The sequence below is a fragment of the Plectropomus leopardus genome, chromosome 10 (genome assembly GCF_008729295.1).
Source record: "Plectropomus leopardus isolate mb chromosome 10, YSFRI_Pleo_2.0, whole genome shotgun sequence".
NCBI lineage: Eukaryota > Metazoa > Chordata > Actinopteri > Perciformes > Serranidae > Plectropomus > Plectropomus leopardus.
The window spans coordinates 31,626,838-31,651,500 of NC_056472.1; the positions used below are offsets into that span (position 1 = coordinate 31,626,838).

Genomic DNA, 24,663 nt, shown 5'->3' on the forward strand with positions numbered 1-24,663 from the left:
AAACCAAAAGAGCACGCAGCAGCCGATCAATTACAGGCCTCAGCAGCTGTGACGTTGTTTTTTTATGTAGATACCATCACGTCTGACAGACAACAATCATTACAGCCCTGAAAATAGTGTTTACTTGTAGATTCTCCTCAGAGTCAAGAGTCATAGGACGCCTTGACGTCCACTCACATTACTCACAGCGAGCAGAAGACAAAAGCCTATAAAAAGGAAGGACAGGAGGACGACACGGAGACACAATGATTACTCTGTGACCCGAGTCATAACTCTGTTTGTTACTGACAGCTGCTGCGTCAGCACTTCGTTTGCTGACTGCGGGGGAATAATTATCAGACATGAAGGTACGTGAATGTCAACATGAATGTGTGAAGGTTGCGGTTTATTTTTAAAGGCCTCCGAGTCCTTCTGTCGGCATGTGAGGAGGCTCCGTGTGTCTGGAGGCGAAGACAAGACGAGGACGTCGTCCATGGTAAACAGACAATATTTTCACGTCTCCCAGGTGATCAGACGTGATTCCGGATGTGGGACCAACTGTGAAAGGATGAGCGAATGCCATTTAAATTGAAAGCTTTTGTATGTAACTTTGGACCGACTCAACAATCAACTATCTTTCTCCAGAATTACAGACAGCAACTTGAAGTTTTTGGTATATTTCTGTCCATGAACGAGCTGCCGAGAGCTTCTCGAGACAGATTTGTGTTGTAATAAACTTATAAATACAATTAAGAACAACCGAGGCTCGAAGAATTTGTTCTATTATTCATCAAAGTGAAGACTGATCGAAAATACAGGAATACTGAAAGCTAAGCTTGATAAAGTTTTTATAATTTATACTGTTGATTTTGTCTTGGATCTGTGGCAGCACAGAAATGGTTATCAAAACAATGAAACAAATCTCCTTTCAGCCACGAGATTCCTCTGGCATCTTTTCAAATGTATCTATTTCACCTTTATTTAACCAGAAAAACCTCGAGATTAAAAGTGTCTTTGAAAAATATGGGAAAAAGACCATGTCTGGTGAAGAAGAGAAAGAAAAAAAAAAAAACCTGAAAATTATTATTTTATTTTTTTTAAATAAAAGAGAAAGTTAAAAAATAAATAAGAATGAAAAAGTTGCTTGAAAATTTATAATAATTTTGTGACAACTTTTATTGTTTTTTCCCCTAGATTTAAATTTTCCTTTTTTTTTCCAATTCATGGAACATTTCTCATCTTTTGAAAGAAATCGCACCAATTTGCTTTGCATCCCGGTCCTTCCACCGTCTCCACAACAAGCTGAATTCAGGAGCTCCCCTTTATTTATTTTCTCCTCAGCGCTCTGCTTCAACACAGTGTGACCGCCACAGCACGCATCGAACATCGAGCGTGCAGCTGTGATCTAAGGCAATTACAGTCAGCTGTTTATCTTTAAGGATCTAAATCCTGGGGAGCATTTAATGCTGAAGAACCACCCACGAGGCCGAGCTGTCAAAACCCTGACAGACTTCAGATTGAGCCCTGAAAACAGCTGCTGAGCCCAAATAATGAAACCCAAACACTATTGATGCTTTTCACATGATTCTGTTCATGCATCAGGCACACACACACACACACACACACACACACACACACACACACACACACACACACACAGACACACACACACACACAGAGTGAGTGTAGCTGTGTGAGTCTGACTTGATTCGGGCTGTTTTTGTGGCTGCAGAGTCAAACTGGGACCAGCCATGAACTTTTGAGGTTTGCTTAAAAATATGAACCCGTAGACGATTTCTAATTTAAACTGTTGAAATCTGGGTCAACATCAGTTTTCTTGTGATGCGTTCAGAAGACTTTCACAAGATATTCGACCCTCTGAAACCCTTTGAACAAATTGCCTTGATTTCTTTCTAAAACACGGGGGGGAAAAGGCAATGACCGAATTGGCAGAAAATGTCCCATAAAATTGCAAGAAATTAGTAAAAAGGTGACAAGAAAATTTTTAAAAAAATAAATCCCCTAATCAAAAATTAGGGGATTAAAAAATTATAGTCATTATTAATTTAATAATTACAATAGTTCTATTTTTACATAATGATTTTAAATTATGTTACAGAAAAAAAAATATATATATATATAGTTGTTTTTTTTTTTTTAAACTATTATTTTAATTTTTTATAATGTATATTGATTTGCACTTTTTAAGTGTTTTTTTGTTGTTTTTTGTGCTCTCTTTTTCAGGTAATGTTCTAGTAACTTTGTTTTTTTTTTTTTAACCATTTTTGGGCCATGTCTTGTTGCCTTTCCCCTCATACCACTTTGCTCTCAGGTTTCAAAGGGTTAAAAGGGCATTCCTGAGTTTTCCGTTTATTCCCAAGCCCCATAATTCCACGCACTAACCAAATACAAACACATAAAGTCACATTAAGACCTCAAACTAACTCCGGTGCAGAGAAACACCTGCAGGTTTCTCAGGAGCTTTATTCGTCTCCACACAGAGAGGATCAGGGTGTGGTCTGGTACCTGTGTTTTTTTCCGCAGAGACACCTGAGGTCTTTGTCTGCAGCGGTCAAGTTCAGTCAAGTCTCAAAGAGCGGTGGAGGAGCGGGAGGAGTCATCCGGTGTTTGTTTTAGCTCGGGGTGGGAGGTGGGGTGTCAGGTGCGCTCAGCTTTGTTAAGTCAGACAGAAAAAATGAAAGACCACGTTCACCTCACAGGGCTCAATGCTCTATTATGTTGTATTGTAAATGATCATTTCTGCCAATATGTGCGACTTTAACCCTTTGAAACCTAAGCAAATTGCCTTGATTATTTCCAAAAACATATAAAGTAGGCAAAGATTAACTAAAAAAATGGCAAAAAAAGGAAATTCCCTGAAAATAAGTAGCAGATCTAGCACGATTAAAGGACAAGATTTAATTTCATTTTTTAAACTATGTTTAAAAATACCACCTTTTGAGCTGAAGCTGCAAATATTTTCTTGACTGTTAGAGTGACTTGCAGTAGTATTTCCTTTGTTTTAACATGTTTTTGCTGCAGTGAACGTAACTGTCCCTTCCTGTCAGGCTGTTTTAAAACTAAAAAAAAAAAAAAAGTTTATCGAGTCCTTTTAATAGAACAAACGGACTGATCTGATCAAACCAAACGTGTCTTTGGGCCTGAAGAGAACCGTTCCCTTCAGTGACGCACGGTTCCAGTACCGCTCGGCATGCATGAACATGAATAAACACACATGTTCCCTTTTACCCTATAAGGAGACGCTGCCATGCGTGCACACACGGTGGACATGCATGCACACACACACACTCTCTCAGAGAACGCAGCTTTGGGACAGCGGTTATATTTACGGGGTAAAAGAGGGTTTGCGCAAGTCTGGAAAATAAAGCAGCTCTATTTCTGGCGACTGAAGCCTGCTGAGCGCTGAGATCATTATTTAGAAGCAGCTGCAGAGTGTGCAGAGGAGATGTGGGTCAGGGGGGCAGGAGGACGAGGAAGTCAAGACTCACTTGTTACACACACACACACACACACACAGGAGAGAGGAGCCCGAACGACACGGCATCTTTGAGGCTGGAGAGTACTTGAGGGTAAAAAAAGTACCATTCCTAAACAAATACTTCACATATGCTGCCATTTTTTGACGATGACCCCTTAAATTGATAGTGAAAAGTTGTATCCTGAGGAAGTGTATTCTGTTTCTGCATGTGGTTCACCTTGAAGATCCTCCCCAGAGAGCCTCGGGGCCACACACACACACACACACACACACACACACACACACACACACACACACACACACACACACACACACACACACACACACACACACACACACACACACACACAGGATAACATTACCGGAACATTCAGAGACAGACAGTCGTCCAACACAGGTCATGTGACTCCACATACAGCACATCCTCCTCCTTCCAGCTTTAAGCTACTGCTCCCGTATCCATGTCCTCCTGTCTCCTTTAACCCTTTGAAACCTGAGCCAGTTGCTTGATTTCTTTCAAAAACACTGGAAAAAAGGCAATGAGTAACTTGGTGCGAAATGACCCAAATATTAGGAAGATATTAGTAAAAACACATAACACAAAACACATAAAAAGTCACAGGAAATGGTGTGAAAAAAGTGTCAAAAATAAAAACATTTTTCTGACTTATTCTTAATGATAAATTATAATAATTAATAATATAATTAATTATTTTATTATGTTTTTCTAAACATTCTATCTATATTTTTTAAGCTAATTTAAAGGTAATTTTTTGTCACTTTCTAATTTTTTTTTTTTAATAAAAAGAAGAAATCAAACCAATTTTTTCAGATTTCAAAGGTCTAAATGCCTGTGCTTTACTTTCCTTTTTCAAGGCAATCAGTTCCCAGGATTATTTTAATAAAGATCAACCTGTCAGATTTTAACATGTTTCAACACTGATTTGATCTCGAGTACAACCTCAGTTTGCCCCGGCACAAAACAGTGTAAACTCCATATAAATCTACAAACAAACAAATAGCTCAGTGACTCTACAAGTCCATTAAAATGAGAACCAGCAGGAGTCTCATCTCTTCATCAGCCTCCAGAGTGAGTGAGAGCTGCTGCAGAGATATCCTATCACAGCCGAGCATCACAAAAACACCTTTCAACAACATGGAGCCGCTCATGGCTGCAACTTTTATGATGTCACATTTCACTGGGAAGAGAAGAAAAGAAAGCGAGTAAAAATGTCGCCATCATTTTTGGCAGTGAAGTTCCTGGTACACCAGAATAAAAACTCACAGTAAAAATACACACTGGGGAACTGTGTGTTCCAGCGGTTTTGGCTGGTTCGGCTGCCTCGTGTCACCGCAACACATACACAACCGTTTAACGTGTGTTTACACACACACACACACACACACACAGCAGCGTCTGTCCAGCAGGCGTGAGCCACAGCTGGGGTGTGATGTCCTGCCTGCGTCCTCAAATTCAACTTCGACTGGATAACCAGCAGATCAAAAATGGACTCAAATTTCAATTACATTGATGCAAAAAAGTAATTCAAAGTAGATTCTTTAAGCATTAAAGTTAATTCTTGACCTTGATAACAACCTCAACCCAACTTTATTTCCTCAAGCCAACTGACTCATCACCATGATCGCCATGACAACTGGTCAAACTCCATCCACTTACAAAGACTCCAGAAAAAGCTCTTGGGGCAACTTTAAGTGGGTATTATTTAGTCAAACTTTTATTTACAGCATCAGAAATTGGCAAAACAGTCCTAAAAGTGCTATTGAGGGACTCTTAAAGCTTAAAGCTGGACTTTAACATAAAAATTGAACATCCATTACATTTAAATCCTCAGCAAGCGAGTTCATACAGTCCTGATTAAGACTACGTCCACCAGAGAAAGCTCTTTGTATTTGTCAGAATACCAAAGTTTTGGTATCTGTGTTGACTTTCCCGTGCAGGCACATCAGCGCTGATGCATGTCACCAGAATAAAAGGGACGAGAGATTAAGTTATTTATTTAACATTAGATTTGCTTCGTTTTTGTTGTCATTTCTTTCTGTCACTGCTTTGAATACAAATTAAAAAAAAAAAAAAAGGAAGGGGGGAGAGATCATATTTTATTTTATTTATTTAGTCTGGTTTTTAATTAAGGTAATTCATGTAATTATTATTATTTTATATCCATGCTCTTATTTTTACTGGTGTCAGAGCAGCATTTAAGAGTATGACATAACTAAGGCGAAAAATCCAAATTAAACATCCATGAAACGTTTCATGGGTGGATGCTCCCGATAAAAAAAGAAACTAAAATCAGAGAAATGAATTATGCTTTAAAAAAAAGAAAAGAAAAAAAAAAAAAGACAAGAGGGGGCTGCCGTGGTGAGTTTACCAGCAGAAATGCTGAGTGTTTTTGTTTTGACTCTGACTGCCAGGAGGAGGAAAAAGGTCTCACGCCAGCTTTAACAGTTGCAGAGTCTGAGCGTCAACAGATCATCTCTAACTGCGAAAACCAGCAAGAAACAGACTTTGAGTTGTAAGCAAGATGATTTGTGGAACTCATTTTCTCTCCACTAAGGATGAGACTTTGACTGAAGCAAAGTCCAACAAAGAACTGCTGAGGAAGACAAAGACGACGGCGGAGCCGCCAAAGACAAACAGACTGAGAGACAGAAGAGCTCTGACAGAACGACAATATCAGAGATAAACAGAAACACTGACAAAGTTTTGGCTTGCACTAGGAGGGAGAAAAATTCGCTCTAAATGAAGCTGAGATATTTACTACCGTGCCAAGTGTGAGCATTAACACGCCCGCCAATATTTCAATTTCAGTTGGCAAAAAAATGAACTGAAACAGAACAGTATTCAGAGACATGACTGAATCGCCAGCAGATCTCAGTCCCGTCACCACACGAAAATGTCGGCATTTTAAGTTTCTCTAAACCACGGATACGTTACATTCGTAGGTTTCATCAGTATCATATAAATTTCTTTCTATTACTGCCAAAATTGTGATTCTGATTAATGCCTGATAGTTTGTGCAGCCCTGTGATTCACTGTAGTAATCAAAAAGCAAAAGCTGATCGATCAGAGTGAATGGACGGCCCTCAAGAGAGGTTTGTATTCTCCTCAAAATGCAACTGCACAGCAAATCATGTTGCCGTGACAACAATAAGACAAGCGTTTTCACAATTTCAACACAGCTAAATCGCCAACCAGCATTTCAGATCCAGAGGCTGATATCTGCATCTCAGTGAGCTCCATGAGAAAACTGTTTCAGACATTCAAGGAGACGAAGAGTGATTTAAACATAAAAAACCCTCAGTGAGGACACCGTGCCAGCTGATTTCCTCTTTAATAAAACCTGCTGCGCCTTCAGGCAGTTTATCAGTCTGAACACCGCAGAGTTTCTCAGACATCAGGCTACAAATGAGCAGCTCTCAGCCGAGTGTGACCAATCCAGAAGAAGCACAATATCGTTTACAAGATATTTTTGCGTGCTAAGGGGCTCAAAACAGACCTTAATAGTTTTCCCTGTGGGTTTTTTTAGAATCGCACGAGCAAAGAGGAGTTTTTACAGCATGTCTTACACAGAGCAACCCACAATAATTAACTGGGAGATTCGGAGGAAAGTGTGGAGGAGGCGTACCGTTTGGTATCATTAGGAACTCATTTTGTCTGCACACTGGGCGACCACGCTGAGGGAGGAGGAGAGGAGCGAGGAGCGGCAGGACGTAGCGGACTGTTAAGATTTAATGACTGCTTATGGATGATCGACACAAACAAACAGCCATTCTGCGTCTGTGTGTTCGGAGTGTCCGGCCTTGCTGCTGACTAAACGAAAGACTTCTGTTTCTACTGGCTATAGATAAATAGAGGCAGGCATTGTGTTAGGGGATCGTGCCAAAGCTGGCCCCACTGTCACAAAGCGCTCTCTGTGGTTTCACAGAAACAGCCGTTGGCTTGGGGACGAGCCAGCGGACCCGATGTTCTGGGAACACAACAGCCTCGGCCTGTTTGGTAGAGCCGAGCAGATACACTGAGCCAAACCTGTCTTTTCATACCGAGCCTCTTTGGGCATCCGAGTAAAGCGCAAGGCTCAGTGAGAGGGAAAAGGATTTCAAAGTTGGCATCAGCGCGTGAATCTTTGATTAACGGAGCATATTTACGCCTCAGGATGGCAAAATGGGGATAATTAAAGGCCAAGGTGGTTCAGCTCCGACACTGTACAAAAACAATACAGCCCACAGGCCAAATCTGTCCACCGAGAGGCTGCCAGGCGGCCCCACCACCCACTCTCTAACTCACAATAAGAATAAAGTGATTCACACTGGGAACTGTTTTGTACTTTCAGTCTACATAAGGTGCCAGGAGGCCCCCGCATCCCTCGACAGAGGTCCTCGTTAAGCCCTTAATGTCCTGAAATCCCAGAAACATACTACAAATCAGAGAAACGTCTTAAAAATCAAAGGAACCTACTGAAATCCTAGGGACGTCCCAGAATCATAGAAATGTCCCAGAATCATAGAAATGTCCCAGAATCATAGAAACCCAGAATCTCTCTAAAATCCCACAGTCCCAAGGTCTTAAAGTCTGTGAAAGCCTACAAATCCTAAAAGCCTACAAACGTCCTCAAATCCTGCAAACGTCTTAAAATCCTGGAAAGATCCTAAAATCCTAAAAAATGTCCTAAAATCTACAAACATGTACGAGGCTGCTGCGACTGGCCCCTGACCAACCCGTCATGCAAAGCAAGATGAGAATCCCCGCTGAACAATCTCAGTGTCACACATGTTTTGGGCTAAATCTGTCTCAAATCTCAATTTCAATTCCAGAAAGACAAAGTCAAAATCTGTCCAGCTCTCTAAGGTCCTCGATCATCAAGACAAGTCTCCGACCAGAAAAGGCCCTCCGAGGCAGACACTCGAAACACAACACACGCTGAACATCTGAACTGCTATTGCAGCTGCTCGTCTGAGCGTCTCCTGGGAGCCGAGCCAGCAGCCCTGCAGGTGACTGTTGGAGCTCAGCCTCTAAATGAAGGCTTGGTGGTTGCAGAGGAGTCAACCACGAGACACACCCAGACCCAGAGCAGGTACGGGAACGTGACTCAACATCATGAATGTGCATTATTTTTAATTATAGAGCAACAACTAGCAGCAGATCTGAAGAGTCGACAGCATGCTTGATGTCAGCTTGTACTCGCATTAAGTTCAGGGAGCTGCGGTCTCTCAGCAGCTGGAGCCCAAAACACCACCTCGCTACAAGCACAGCAGCTCAGTGGAGTCAAAAACAAGCACGCCTGACATGATAAATACTCCTGTTGGACGACATTTTGTCTCTGAAATAGTAGCAATAAACAATGTTACTGTCATTCAGAGACCATTTTATGCTGCTGGTTAAATGAAAATATTAAAGCGAGATTATGTAAGAGCATCTTTTTAAGGAGCAATGGACTTTTAGCTCTGAAAAATGTTCAGAAATAAGGACTAAAAATATGTTTATAGGGTTACAGCGTGTAAGATTTTGGGAGATTTAGTGGCGTTTAGCGGTGAGGATTTCAGATTGCAACCAGATGAAGCTTCTCCCAGTCAGAATTCCTTTATTGATCAGGAGGTTTTTTACTGGGAGCTGATAAATAAAATAAATAAGCAGGTGATTCAAACTAGTAAAACACTGAATAAAGCAGGTTCTCGTTACAAAATCGGTAACACAAAATAACTCAGTTTGAGACAAAATTTGGCGAATAAAAACAACAACCATATGATGCCTTCTGCAACTAATAGACAAGCTTAACATGGCTCTGGGAAAACCGCAGTCACCTCCGTAATCCTGCGGTTCTGCCGCGGCTGGACGGCCTGGGAGCTGAGCTGAAGTGGTGAGAGGGTAAAACTTATTGGCTGGTAGCCAGGGGTTGGCGAGCTAACGTGCAGCTGTAGGCTACCGGTAAGCTACGCTGTGTCATCTTTCAGGCGTACTTTTATTTTTCTTCTGACTTCCACAATTGGAAGAAAAAACTAAAAAAAGAATCATTGCGACAAAGTCTTCTAATGGTCGGAAAAGTCCTGCTGTTTATTTTGGCATCAATTTGACTAAAACGCATATAAACGCAATGGGCGGTAAAGAGGTCAATAAACTGATTAAGGTCATGTCCACATATCGTGCAATACGTCGATAACATAATTATCATGACCCTAATTAACATCACCCTGACAGCACAGTCAAACACACAACCCGGCTTCATCGGTGGATGATTTCCTACCTGAGCAGAGGATGCCTTTGTGTCGGGCGCAGGAGAAGTCGTCACACTCGCAGAAGCTGCCGTAAATCTTCCCAAACTCCGACTCGTAGCACAGACACTGGTTGCAGCTGCACTCTCCTCGCCCGCTGCAGATCTGCTTGCCTTCGGCTTCCCGGCAGGCGCTGAGGTACATGCTGCTGGCCTCGCCCTCCTGGCACTCACAGCGGGCGCCCAGATAACCCGGCTCACAGCGACAAGTCCCACAGTTATAAGTACCTGCAGGGGAAAGAGGTTCTTCTTATTGTACTGACAGATTACAGGTTTAAATACACGACTTTCCTCTCTGTGTACCGCTTTATTTATTCTGAGGGATTAGACATCAGTTCATTCAGATTCAGTCATGCAGCCACATGCTCAGTCATTCATAAAACACATGCATTTTTGCTAAAACCTTCCTGTTTAAAATACTTCCACATAAACAGACTCATGCACTGACTAATAGAGCAGCTGCACTGATTGTGCCAAAGTGTTTTTTTTAATTACACTTTGAGCAAAGCCGCATGTGTTTATGAAGCACTGAGCGTACATGGATAAATGGATGCACTGAGGATACACGAGACTTGGATTAAACTGCATGAGCTGTGTGAGAGTTTGTAAGCAGATGTTTTGATGTAGTTATTCTGTTACTGAGTGTGGACCCCAAAAACCTGAATTCAACACAAACACTGTTATGGATGTTATGCAATAAAACAACATTTCCACGTCCAAAAACAAACTAACAAGACGATCTAAGGTCCCAGGTTGACGGGAGGAGAGGACTACTAACGTGCCGACTTTATCGCGCTATTTAGCGGCTTTTCGGACCCTCTCAGCAGCACTGATTAAAAAAATCACAACAGGAGAAACATTTAGCGACTTATTTAATCATCAACAAGGAGGAAATATACTGTCCAGGACGGCTCTTGGCATAGGAGATATAGGAGGCCGCCTCGAGCGCCACAAGCTGGAGGCGCGCTTCTGGTCGCGCTAAAAAACAAGCAAACCCAAAAAACCCGGTAATAAACTGCTGCGCCGGTTAGCGCCCTTTCTTCATATTCTGCCTTGAAAATAACAAATGAACAAATAAAGAGAAATAATCATAAACTCAGCGCCCCTCTTTAAGTTTAAAATTATGGTTAGAGTATAATTTTGGCTTTTACGGCCATCATTATCTCAACAACAACCACCACATGTGAGAGAGCATCTCCATAATCATGCCAAAGAAAGTCATCAATTTATGGGGTTAAAGTGGGAGTTTTTTCTGAGGAACTGAAGTCAAAGTAGCAGGTCGGCTGCACTGATTGTGGTGTTCCACTTCCATGAAGCTTTAAACCTACAGGAAGCTGTACAGCAGCAGTTTTCTTTCCTGTGTGATTAACAGGGCTTATGGGTTTTGTGTTTTAACAGGGGCTGATTTTCACATGGATTTTTTAGGTTCCCTTGTTTTCAAATGTGATGCATTTCCTGCTGCAAGAAGGATTTTAATTAACATTAAACATCAGAAAAGGCAAATTAGCTGCTCATTGTGTACCAGAGTTTAAAATACAAAGAGCAAACCATGAATTGCAAAGTGCAGAATGTTTTTGCTGCAATAACGTTTCTATCAAGGTTTATACACATTTTTACTGATACATTTCCGGGACTTTTTCCATGACTCTGAGGCAAATTTTAAAGATCATACATTCTCTAAATGACCATCGATACTCCTTATCAGTTCTTATATATATATATATATATATATATATATTTTTTTTTTTTTTTTAATTCGGAACAGGATTAAATTGTTCGAACAGTACACAATTTTCAGGGTAAATTTAGTTTTCCAAAACTTTTCAAGGCCTACAAATTGCTATTCCAAATTCAGGTGTTTTCATGACTGCATTCACTATAGCATTCATCATTCTTATTATTGTTTAGCTCCGTGTAAATCCAGGTCTCAAAAGAAATCATGATCACTGAGAGATGATGTACCTATGGAGCTGCAGATGCTGCTGTTGGTTTGTGCTCTCCGGCTGCAGCCGCAGTCACACTGATAATCCACAGAAACCTCCAGACGGTCTTTGAACCCCACCGGTTTGATGGTGAAGCTCTGGTCGGTGCCGCGGGGAGGGCAGCTCCTCGCCTCCACACTAACGTTAAACGATACCTTCAGAGAGAGAAAAAAGAAGTGGAATTAGAAAGAAAACGTACAAATACCGGCACTGATGGAGGACGGATAGTGACTTCCTGTTTATGAAATGAGACGGGTTCAGGTCAAGTTCAGATGATTTGAGAGATTTAAGAATGGCAACACCAAACAGCCTCTTAAAGGGATACTTTGGATTTTTTGAGGTGAGGTGTATGAGGTACTTCTTCATTGTCAGTATGCAGAAAAAAAACAACCATTCAAGTGCACGCTGTATTTGGAATATTTTCACTGCCATACCTTTTTACAGCACTTTCCAACTGGGAAGATGTTCACGGCCGTCTCCGCAACAAAGTTTAACGTTTCATGCAAGAACCGTTGCTGTGCAAACAGCCCCTTAGTGTGTAATGATATTTGCATCCTTTTCGTGTTTTCAAACTGATGATGTTTTCTTAATTCGCTTGTGTTTTTTTTCTGTGTATGTGTTTTCTTAAATTGCAGCGTGTTTGCCCCTTTCGACCACTGCACAAAAATGCATTTTGCTGCTGCACGTGTCCACAGCAGTGCATTGCACCTGCCTGCTTCTCCAAACTGGGGCCATGTGAACTCAAATCTACAATTTGTATAACACTGACTAAGAATAAATACCTCATACAATCCCACTTTAAAATATCCAAACTATCCTTTTAACAACAATATCTTCAACCGCCTTGTGTCTCCGTATTTCTAAGTGGCCTGATCCCACCCTACATCTTCTCCTTTGAGTAAACACAGCCAGCATGCAAAGACTTGGCAGCTGCCAGCGTGCCTGTGGACATGAACTACACATGACCCGGTGTAGTTATGTTTACACCAGTGGGTTGATTTCACCCAAAGAAGAGTTTACAGCTGATGTGGCTTTGTCTGCACAGAAAGTGGGACATGAGACAACCTACACCCTTTCGATTGCTCAGAGGAAGGAGGAGAAACCCAACCCCGGCTGCTTTCTCTGCTCCAACATGAGCACGTCTTCTGGTATTTTCCTCACATTTTCTCAATCACAGCAGCCATCCTCTGGATTTTTTTCTTTCATGTTACTGCGACTTTAACTGATGAAATTATGCTGCAATCAATTTAATCACTGGCTGCTGCAGCTTAAACACCACATATGAGAGTGTGGCGGCTAAGAAAAGCTCACATGATCTACTGGTTTGGCTCCAGCTCACTGGATCTGAGATAGATGATTTTGATGCTAACATGCCAGATTTCAACTTCACAAAGCTGCAGAAAGAGTGATGTAAGCTTGCATGTTCTCATTTATTTTGGTTCAAAAACTGTTGCAGAGGGGAGGCCATATTATCTGCTTTGAAGCTCCGACCAGAAGCACTTGACCCTCAGAAGATAAACTGGAGTCTCGCATCGAAAGTAAATAATCCACCCTTGTAACACCTGCTGTTTTTGGCAGGAACATCTAAGTGTTTGGATCTCATGAACAAAGGGCATTTCAACATTTTTATTATGTCAAAACGTGGGTTATACCCGGCCTGTTTAAAATGTGTCAGACAAACACAGCCTTCCTCGGCACAGATTAGGGGCGTGCCCTTTTTTATAAACTAATTAATTAAGGAAATATCACACTGTAAATACATCCCTGAAATTGAGAAATGTGAGGTGTAAATAATGAAAGCCAGGCATAAACTCTACTGCCAGAGGCAGCTTACATGTACTGTAACAGAGTTATGGCCTAAAACATGTTCTGAGAGGTCACAGGGACCTTGACCTTTGATGACCAAAATCAGTTTGGCGTTGAGTAAAAGTGGACGTTTGTGCAAAACTTAAAGAAATTTCCTCAAGTGGTGCTTAAAATATGGCATTTAAAAAATAAGACAGATGGAAGTACATGGTGACCTTGATCTTTGACCACCAAAATCTAATAATTCAGCCTTAAGCCCAAACTGATGTTTGTGCCAAATTTATAAAAAAAAAAACTCCAATTGTTAAGATATCGTTGTCACAAGAATGTGAAAAATTAAGTGACCATGGCCTCTGATCTTTGACCACCAAAATCTAATCAGCTTACTTTTGAGTACAAGTGGATGTTTGTACCAAATTTGAAAAATGACCTCAAGATTTTCCTCAGACATTGGGTTCACAAAAATGAGACAAACACAAGGCCACAGCTACCTTGACCTTGACCACCAAAATCTAAGATATTCATCGTTAAATCCAGGTGTATGTTTGTGCCAAGTTTGCAAAAAATTCCCTCAAGGTGCTCTTCAGATATCGCAGTCACAAGAATGCGAAAGAAAAGGCCACAGTGACCCTGACCTATGACCATCAAAATCTAATCAGGTCATCCATGAGTCCAAGTGGACCTAAAATGGATCTAGAGATATTGTGTCCACAAGAATGAGATGGATGAAAGGTCCAAGTGGACAAATTTTGCCAATTTGACAAAGACATCATGGTCATGAGAATGAGACAGACAATATCACCATCACCTTGACCTAAGCCCACAAAAATGTAATTGTGGAGTCAAAGTGGACGTTTGTGCCAAATTAAAAAAATTCCCTTTAAGTGTTCTAAATATACATATACCCCATTCATTAGACAGATGCAGTCACAGTGGCACTGACCCTTCACCTATGACCACTAAAACCTAATCAGTTCATTCTTGAGTCCAAGTGGATGTTTGTGCCAAATGTGAACAACTTCCTTTACGGCGTTCTTGATAAATCGCCTTTATGAGAATGGGATGGACGGACAGACGCATAAAAAACACTAATTATTTGAAATGGATGTTTTATCATGTAAAAAAAACACACACCAATACCAGTGAGCATGCATGGATCTGTCGGTATCAGTGGGGCAGGGGATTGAAGTGGAGCTTTTTTTTTTTTATCCAGCAGTATATAACAAGCTGATTCAAGATACAGGAAATGCCTACGTCACATATTGCCTGGATTCCCCCCCCTCCACTCCAGGGCGGGAAGCTTAACAAGTTAATGACAGACACAATTAGATTTACTGTAAATGTGAGTCGCGAGGAGGCCAGTCCACCCAATCATGTGGCTGGTTGGGACAACTCTGAGGCTGTGGAGAAGCAGCAGGGGCGAAAACTTGGGAGGAAGTAGTAGTAAAAGTAAATTGAGGACATTTGGGGGCACGGTGGAGGAAGGAGCGAGATGATACATTGAGACTAAACTCATTGAGAAAATGCATCAAAACACAGTCAGGTGAGAAATGTCATTCAAGGAAACATCAGAGTGATACGAGACAAGTTTATCAGGCTGTACGTGGGAGACACAAAACCAAAAGCCGTAACTGAATTTAAGAAATTCTATTAAGCTGCTGTAGTATAAAGTCTGCTTAAAAACTATGTCAAAGTGAGAGTTAAAGCACTGTCCAGTGTATTTCAGAGTTTTTATAATATCTCAGTCATTTCCTAACAGTGTTGATTAGCCACACTTTCAAAAATTAAAAAAAAAAAAAAAAAAAAAAAACACGAAACAAACAAGCACGGTTGCAACCTAGTCATCGTCATGAGCACAAAGGCGTACTAAGCCGTGACCCTCATGAGTTAACCCTTTAAAACTTTGGGCAAATTGTCTTAATTTCTTTTACAAACATGGGAAGAAGGCAAGGTGCAGCTGAAGAAAAAATGACCCAGAAAATGGTGAGCAAATAGCAAAAAAGTCCAAGAATATTATCTGAAAATCTCCCCCAAAAAACCCCAATAACAACCAACCAAACAAAACCCCCCCCAAAAAAACCAATTAATTATTAAATTAATTTAATTATAATAATTATCTAAAAATAATTTTAAATCAGAACTTTCAAATAAATAAATAATTTAAATAATTAAAAAAACAAACAAAAACAGGAAAAGTACACACACAAAAAAAACTTGACTAAAATGTCAATTTTTGTCGACTAAAACTAAACTAAAATTATGAAGGGTAAAAATTACTAAAATGTGACTTTAAGTAATAAGCATTTTCATCTCAAGACGAAGACTAAATTTAAAATTGCTGCCAAAATTAACACTAGTTTCCATGGAGAAATCAGTATGGATGATGGAATTCTTATGACTGAAATTCAATTAACTGGGACAAACACCATGAAGATGAAGACAAAACACAACAACACATGATTTAATTAAAATGCTTTTTGGTCTGTTTGGACAAAAAAAAAAAAAAAAAGTTTTTTTTAAGGACTTGTGGTATGTCAGAGCAGACGTGGTGCTATTCATATGCATGAGGCTCATTCACTGGTCATACATTATCAGTGGTGTTACACTGAAAAGGACGCCGGCTTCACTACATACTCTCCAGCTAGCATTTCTCCTCCTGCCAGTTCACTCCTTTCACAGCCCGCAGTTTCACAGGCCTCCTCCTGCCTACTTTTGTGTCAGGTCATTGAGATGCAGCATCGGGCTCGACGGCCGCTCACACAGTCGCGGTGACTGACACCTGAGCCGTGGACCGGGCCACATCCTCGGTACAAACTCGAGGGAAGCTTGGCACCCGGTGCACTGAGCCGCGACCCTCCATCTCTTTTCACTGCTCAGGATAAAAGACAAGAGCAAGGCCCATCACCCGAGAGCCCCCTCTCTATTCACTGCTGTTATTCTACCTCACCCTCAGCTCCCCCACCACCCGTTCCCATCCCCGAGGAAAATAAAGCGGCCGAGGGAAGAGCACGGGGGGTTCTGGGGAAGAATTCCTCCACGCTGAAGCTCTCTGTGTGACAGCATGTATGAAGCTGCCCCTTGCGAGCATTTCTCATTGGATCCAGGACTCAATACAGATCTTAACTGAGGCCTGTGCAGAATACAAAGTGGCCACCACACAGAGGTCTGAGCAAAACTCAAAGCAATTAAGATGTCCCACCGTCCTGTGTCACCTGACCTCTGCTTCTGCTCAGAGAGACGCTGAGAAAACACCCCAACTGTGGGTGAAAGAGTCTTCAAACATATTACAATATATTTTTACCAGGATATATTTATATTTATATATACTCGATGCACTTTTAAGCCTGATTTATGACACAATGTTAGAAAAAGTCGAATTACTGTGTTAATCCGACAAAAACTGGACTTTTAAAACACATGTAAACATGTTAGTCTGACTGAAATCGGACTAAACTGAATTTCTATTCTGATAATTCTATTGGAAATTGAGCTATTTCGTCATGTAAACACCTCCGTCAAACTTTAAGTGGACTCAGTATTCAGCCTCCCTCTAAGAGGGGACTGTTTGTTACTTTTGAGGTGGAAGAGGTGCTGCAGAACAGGCCAGGCATTAGAAAAAAATGCAAGCACTAAGGAGGAACTTGTGTTTTTAATTTTAGCTTCTGTGAGGGACATACAGATTAAAAAGGTAGTATTTTATATTTATTTTAAATAAAAAAAGTCCCCCCCAGCCACCCACCACCTCTAATAAATGAATTACATCCCACAACACCTGCGTGGAAGCTAAGTGATGTCCTGCTGTGTCGGGACCACAGCAAAACATATTTTAGTCTCCTAAAAAAATCTATATTAGTTTAAGTTTAGACATATTTGAATCTTGTCTTCTCTTTAACTTCCCCAACAGCTGAGTTCAGTGGTGTAAACTTACTGTTTTTCTCAATACAGTCTGCTGTTTTTGATGTAACGGCTTCAAATCCCAGTCGCCTGTCTTGCAGCACGGTAAAGTGGTGAAAATATTCGAAATTAACCTAATCGAGCTTTAACTTTAGCTCCACTAAACTGTGCGTGTAAAAGTAGTGCGTGAGTAAAAACAGCATGCAGCTGCCAGCATACTTTCACATTTAACTGGTTGAATTGAGGGTTTATTTTGGCCAAACCAGAGCTGGAGATTGTTGGAACAGTGGCAAGACGAACCAAATTGGTTTTGGTCAGTTTTATATTGTTTCTGTTGAGCTGGTTTTACGATGAGTTAACAAGGCAGTTAAGCTAACCTTAGCTCGGCTCGGTGAAGGAGGGAAAATTTAATTCAGGAGGTGTGTGGCTGTATTTTTCTATTTAATAAGGACAATAAGTGTAAGAATATAAACTTTTCGACAAGGAGCTGATGAGAACTTGTGGAATAAAGTGAATTTCCCAACAAACATAAGGCATGTTTGTTTCTACAGGTACCAGCTGGTAGATCCACAAATTCTGTTTATATTGTTGTTGTTTTGTTTTTTTTTTGCTTTATATATCCTGTACATAAATTGCTTTGATATCCCTTTACTACTGTAATAATGGAAATTTCCCAGTTCTGGGCCAAAAAAAAGGCTTATCTTATTTTATGTTGAAGTCCAGTTCGAGAGGAACAGAGCTTGAAGACTCATCAAACACCAAAACACTGAACAGCTGTTGATAATAACATGAGAATTTCCACAAGTCTGGGAAATAATCGGCTTGATTCTCGCTCTTGATGACTGTGAGGCAGAAAGTCAGCCAGGTTCAACACTGTTCCTGGTTTGTTGATGGTCTGAATGCAGCTTACGGACAGTGCTGCTGCTGCTGCTGCTGCTGCTGCCGGTGAGATTTTTCCCACAGCTGTATCTGCTGCTGATTGAATCCAGCTGAGAGGAAACAGAGCAAATATCCCCCTCGGCATGAGCAGTCTGTGCCAACAGAGCTGTGCGATGATAACTGGCTCTCTCCTTCTTTTAGATACAGGAGATAAGAAGAATTTATCAAGCAGTTCGAATATAATTCACAGATAAGAAAACAGAGGAAAAATAATTTGTTCAGGTTGGGAGAGAGAGACTAATTTTGTGTTCTGGAGTGAAACTCACATTGAGAGAAACTCACTGTGACTTTAGTTTGTGTGGCTTCACTTCCTCACAGGTGCCAATTCTGTTTCTTTGGTTACAGTGAGAAGACATATTAAAAAAAACCTTCCCCTCCCTGTTTATCTTGGTTTGATTTCATCAGACAGGATCTCCGTTTAAGACGATTCAAAGGTCACACGGTGTTTGCCCAAGACGGCCAAGTCACAGCTCGCCTTCTTTAGACACTGACTGTGATTATTAATATCACTTTGAGCTGAGCAGGAGGATTAAAGATGGACGTAGTGACCTAAAATCTATTTTATTAAGAATAAAGTTTGTATTTAAATTTTTAACGACAAATATAGCATTAACTCTTTCTTTAAATACATAAAAAATATTTTTTGAGTTGTTGACTTATGGACTGGACTCTGGGATTGGATGGTTAAACATCCAACTAGACACTGTAGCTACTCTCCATTCAACTATTTAGGATATAAAACAAAAGATTTGTGCTCCTATTAAAACCATGTATAGCACATGGTCTAATGTGTGCACGGCACGTGTGCATTTAGGGTGTTTCCAACCACTTTTGCAAGTTAAATGGTGCATAGTCTGAGCAGAAATTAAGGTACAAAGGGGCAAAGAGGTTGTATTTATTCCCCTAATTAATCATAGGTGGGTTTGGGGTTTGGAATGAATTCAACCACACAGCGTCATCTCCCGTCCTCTTTAACAGTCCTGTTGGCCTGCAGCTGGCACACTGCTGGCACATGGCATATTCAGCAAACTGGAGCAACCAGCTGTTTCCTGCTGGGAGTAATGCAGTCAAAGCAGTGATGTCACTGCCGCCAATATGGTGAGACACTCAAGCAGCAAAAAATAAAAACTCAACAGAGGAAACAGAGCTAAACTTTTAGCTGCAACAATAAATGAAATTACGCTGCTCCTCGTGTGTAAATGCTCACAGCGTTTCTCCTAATGTGGAGTCTGACTGCAGCTCTGCTGTTTTCACATTTTATAGAAAGTTATTAACATTTTTCTCATTAATAATGTGTTATTTATTTCACTCATTCATTCCCCCCGTGTGTGTGTGTGTGTGTGTGTGTGTGCGTGCGTGCGCGCGTGTAACAAGCAGAGTGTATGTGTGTTGCGAACCCAGCTTTATAGGTTACTCTCACTATCTGTAAATGCCTCCTTTAAATAGCAGGAAAATACTGTAACATTCTGACTCTACATCAGGTGTTTGTTAGTCAGAGCAGCTATCGCTTTCTGCTGCCTCAAAGTAACAATAAGCCAATAATGCACCTGACCGCACCTTATTTTAAAGCCTACACGCCTGTGAGCACACAGATGGGTGAAAGTGCACTTACAGAACGTAAGCGCTGGCTGTCAACATGACGACTGCATCCGTCTGAAACTAGCAGCGAAAGTTGCGCTGCACTATGCACACTTTGCAGCAGCCATAAGATAGATTTTTGTTTTTTAATGTAAATATTAAACACATTTGGGCTGATAAAAGATAAATCTGGTGATAAACTTGATGCACAGTCCTAAGACAGAACACAGCTTTCTGAAGCACAAATCTCTATAAATAAACATCTTATAAATAACGTTGCTGCATCCTGAGATCTGACTGACAGCTGCAGCTCTCACCAAGCAGAGAGACTGTGGAGCTGTGGAGTAGTAAGGATTAGATGATTTGTGCCAGCTCATCTGTACTGTTCGGTCTTCACCTGCATATTAAAGGTCTTGTACCGAATCCCATCAAGACATTTTTCTGCCAAAACTCCGAGCACAACGGAAATCGTATCTATGGCAAACACCTCTGCATGCATACAAAACACTGACATGAAACGCTAAATTTTAAGCCTCAGAGAAAATTGTTTCCTCTCAATTACAACTCAACAGTTCCACTTCCCGAAACCCATTAACCCAACCTCTCATATCCTTCACCACAAAGTGCACACGATGGAAATCACACACAAACACCTTTCTTTCACATCTGTTGCTATAAACACAGCAGGAAATATACTGTAAGCCTGCATGGAAATATATGCAATGAGAGTGCCACCCCCAAAAAACATCTTTCAAATGTAAATCACCACTACCAACTGCTTGAACCTGCAACCTCTCTAATAATAGTTTAACACTCTCCAACAATGATTTCCATGAGCCTAAAAGTTTTTCAGCAAATAGGTGGCATCATTATTAAAAAAGTCGTGTATATTTATATAGTATTTCCAGGACAGTGCTATAGCCAGAAAAGGCCATTGATAAAAACTGAAATCCAAATACATGTTAAGGAGTAAATAATCTCATTGAAAGGTAACTTCTGTATTCTGGAAAGTGGCCCTGAGGCAAAGCAAGATGAGATTCCCGGCTAAAAGATCTAAAAGCCGCTGATAAAGTTTGTGAAGTCCCACAGCTTTAAAATGGTGTTGGTGAAGACAAATAGGCTGCTTCAACTCTTCTCAGGACAAACAGGATGCATGAAACATTTACAGCGTGAGGGGAGATGGAGAGGGGAGCGAGGACAGGGACTCACAGTGTCTCCTATCTTCAGGTCGGCACACTTCCTGAGCCCCGGCAGCGGCTGTCCGTCCTGGCAGGTGGCGGTGAAGGAGAGGCTGATGTCCTCTGGGTGATCCCACACTGACAGCTCCACTTTAGAGCGGATGTTCTGAGAGAGAACACACACATTGTTGGTGCATGTTACTGAATCAGGGGTCTAAAACGACTGTTTCATGCTAAAATAACCCCCCCCCCCCCCCGGCTTCTCTGCAGCAGTGAACAGAGGATTTCTCGAAGTTGCCATCGTGCACACAAACATTTTGCAGTGTCACATTATCCCTTTGAAACCTGAAGCGATATCACTTCTCTCGTGCTGCTTTCAGATGCTTTTTTCACAAGTATTTTTACCTTTGAACCCTTGAGCAAATTGGTGAGATTTCTCTCACAAACATAGGATTATTATCTTAAATTAAATTCTATATTTTTAATTTATGTTTAATTTTTTATGTTATTTATTTATTTATTTAATTATACAACTTAGACATCACATGTCTGTCTCAGCCAGCTGGTTTGAGGGGAGGAGGGTTAGACATAAGTAACTCTGAGTATCAGTACCCCCAAAATCTGTAAAACATATGGACACGTATGGATGCGGTTATGTATATATGATTTTTATTATTGTACCCTGCACAAAAACTATATATAAAAAAAAAACTAAAACTGAAAAAATAATAATAAATTTAAAAAACAAATAATATATATTATATAACATTATATACATTAAAAAAAATCACATAAAACTAAGGAAAAAAGTCTAGGGAAAAAGAAAAAATGGTAGGGAAAATTCTATTTATAATTATCATAATTACATAATTGAAATTATGTTATAGAATTATTATAATATTTGAAGAATTTTTAAGTCTTGCTTGCTTTGTTTTTTTCCAACTTTCTTTTACTCACTCACTCTCTTTCTTATTCTAATTTTCAGGTAATTTTCTTGTACTTTCTACATGTCTTGCTAATTTCAGGGTAATTTCTTCTTTGGTTGCTCATTGATTAAAAAAAAAAGAAAAAGAAATAAAGAAAGAAATCTAGCCTATTGCTTAGGTTTTTAAAGGGTTAATAAGATGCCTCCCAGGCAGACATTTATATTAAAACTCCCTCAGTCTTTTATTCAGGTCTCTGGTTGAGTAACAGTGTGGAAAAGAGTGAAAACATGGGGAATGTGTTCCTTCGGTTAGGCACATTTTTGCAGTTAATCTCGCCCAAACCACGAGCGCTGTGCACGGAGGCAGGTTGCATGTGTGTGAATGTTTGCGATGCCACCTGCGTGTGGCTCTGTGCAACATGTGCAACCATCTGCACCATCATGCTCTCAGTCACATTTACAGCGACGTAACCGTGCCAAGAATAAACCAGGATCGTACCTGCGGCACACGGAGAAGCCCGCTCTCACTCACACACACTTAAGACTTCTCCGACCCCTAACACGATCACAGCGAGGAGCTGCTCGCTCGAACTCGAGGGAAAAGGAGCTGGTGACACAACGTGACCTCACAGTGTTTGACAAAGCCTACCGAGCGAACAGAGTGGTGGATATAATGTGGCAGCTGGAATGTTAATAAGGCCGTGAGTCAAAGCACTTCATTCAGGCCAACTCCCACACACTGAGCGTGTCAAGTCTGCGTTCGAGACAAGTTTCTGTCGCTGGGAGTGTGCTTCCACGGGCCAAAACAAGATGCAGTTCCTCCTGACTGAGGCAAGGAAAAAATCTGTGTACACCCACACAGGAAAACATTTCGGGAAAGGTTGACTGCACGCAGCAAAGCTCTTAAGTTTCAGAAAACACATGAAGAATAAATCTTATAAGACCGGCAATCAGATGAAGATCCGGCTTCAGACAGAGAGAGGAGGGACATCCTGGACAGGGTTCCTACAGCTTAAAGCATACGGGAATTAAGTCTTTTTAAGTCTTTTAAAATGCCAGCTGATGACTGGTGGGTGGGTTGGGGGGTGTTGGATGATGTCAGGAAAAAAGTTTTTTTTCCAATCTTTTGTGCATGTGTCCCATTCTTAATCATTCTGTGCACCATCTTTGAATTTGTATGTTTTTTTGGGGGGTTGGACATGAATGCAGCATAGGCGAGCCTCAATATGAGTTATCTTTATCCCTCATCAGCAGTTTGTGTTGCAGCGTGCGTGATTAACTGATCAGTTAATCACGTCAGAGCTGATCAGATGGATGGATGGATGGATGAGAGGAGAAGCAGAGTGCTCAGTGAGTGAATGCAAACTTTCAGACACAGCACATTGAACACTTAAATTTTTCTTTCACTGCGCCTGGTGTTCTGCTGCTCTGTCTGTGACAACAGTATGCTCAGCGTTCCAAGAGTGTGGTGCAATGAATGGTGTATATATATATATATATATATATATATATATATATATATATATATATAAAAAATAACTCTAGAAAATTAATTGGTGGTGGCAGATGCTCTTATTGTGGCTGCCCGCCACAAATATATGAATGTGCGGGAAACACTGAAGGAGATGCTGAATTCACTGAGCACAACTCCATAATGAAATAAGAATAAATAAATTACTGTTTGGGAAACAATGGGTTACTGTACGAATATGCCCGCGGTTGTGTCTGGTGGGAGGAGCGTAAGGACACAGGGAGGAGAGCTGCAGGGGGAGGGTGGACTTTTAAATTCTGACATTTTTCATGCATTTTCCAGATATCTGTCTAGATTTAAGGAGGCTTCCACATTAACAGAAGCTTCCCACAAAAGGCTGCATATAATAATGTTCATTCTTGAAAATGCTATAAAAAAGTTTAAATTGTCCATCACAATCTCTCAAAACCAACGTCGCATCTTTAAATGCTTTGTTTTGTCTGCAATGATCCTAAAACCCAAAGATGTTCACTTCAAACAAACCTTTACATTTAAGAGGTTGGAACAAAAGTGCACAGCTTTTTTGTTTTAAATAATCTAATTTGCTACAAAGTCAGCTGTTAAACTCACTTCAGCGCCCCATCCTGTCGACCAAAATGAGAAATCCAGCGTGTGTGCAGCCATCCGTGTCAGCTGGAGGCTCATTAAGAGAGTCACAGTAGTGGGAAGAATTTCTCTCCTTCCTCCCCCTCGTCTTATCTCTCTCTCCTCAAATCCCTTGCTGTCGTTACTCAGCTCCAACACACACACACACACACACAAACAGGAAACCACACACACTGACAGCTCTTTTTACTCACATTGTAAGCTGCGATGATCAACTGAATTACATTCTTGGAGTCCTGGTCCAGGATTTCGACTGTGGTTCCAGGTATGAGTGCAGTGAAATTCTTTGGAAGGTAAGAAAAAAGAAACGGTGATAATTACATTATTACATACAAAAGGCACAGGAACGTTTGTGTATTTAAACCCTTAAAAACCTCTATCGACATCACTTATTCTTTTTTTCCTGCTTTCAGACACCTTTCACAAGTATTTAAACCTTTGAGATGGGAGCAAATAGCT

The 24,663-nt window shown here is 40.8% G+C and overlaps 1 protein-coding gene across 1 annotated transcript in view; it reads right to left on the minus strand.

Annotated features, from left to right (window-relative positions):
* Positions 1-24,663, minus strand: part of itgb5 (integrin, beta 5) — a 59,468-nt gene that overhangs the window by 21,242 nt on the left and 13,563 nt on the right. Inside the window, exons 8-11 of the mRNA XM_042494305.1 lie at positions 24,399-24,488; positions 21,174-21,308; positions 11,728-11,902; positions 9,739-9,993 (exon numbers count right to left, since the gene is read on the minus strand). Of these exons, the coding sequence (XP_042350239.1) occupies positions 9,739-9,993; positions 11,728-11,902; positions 21,174-21,308; positions 24,399-24,488 (655 nt within the window). The remainder of the gene's footprint in view (positions 1-9,738; positions 9,994-11,727; positions 11,903-21,173; positions 21,309-24,398; positions 24,489-24,663) is intronic.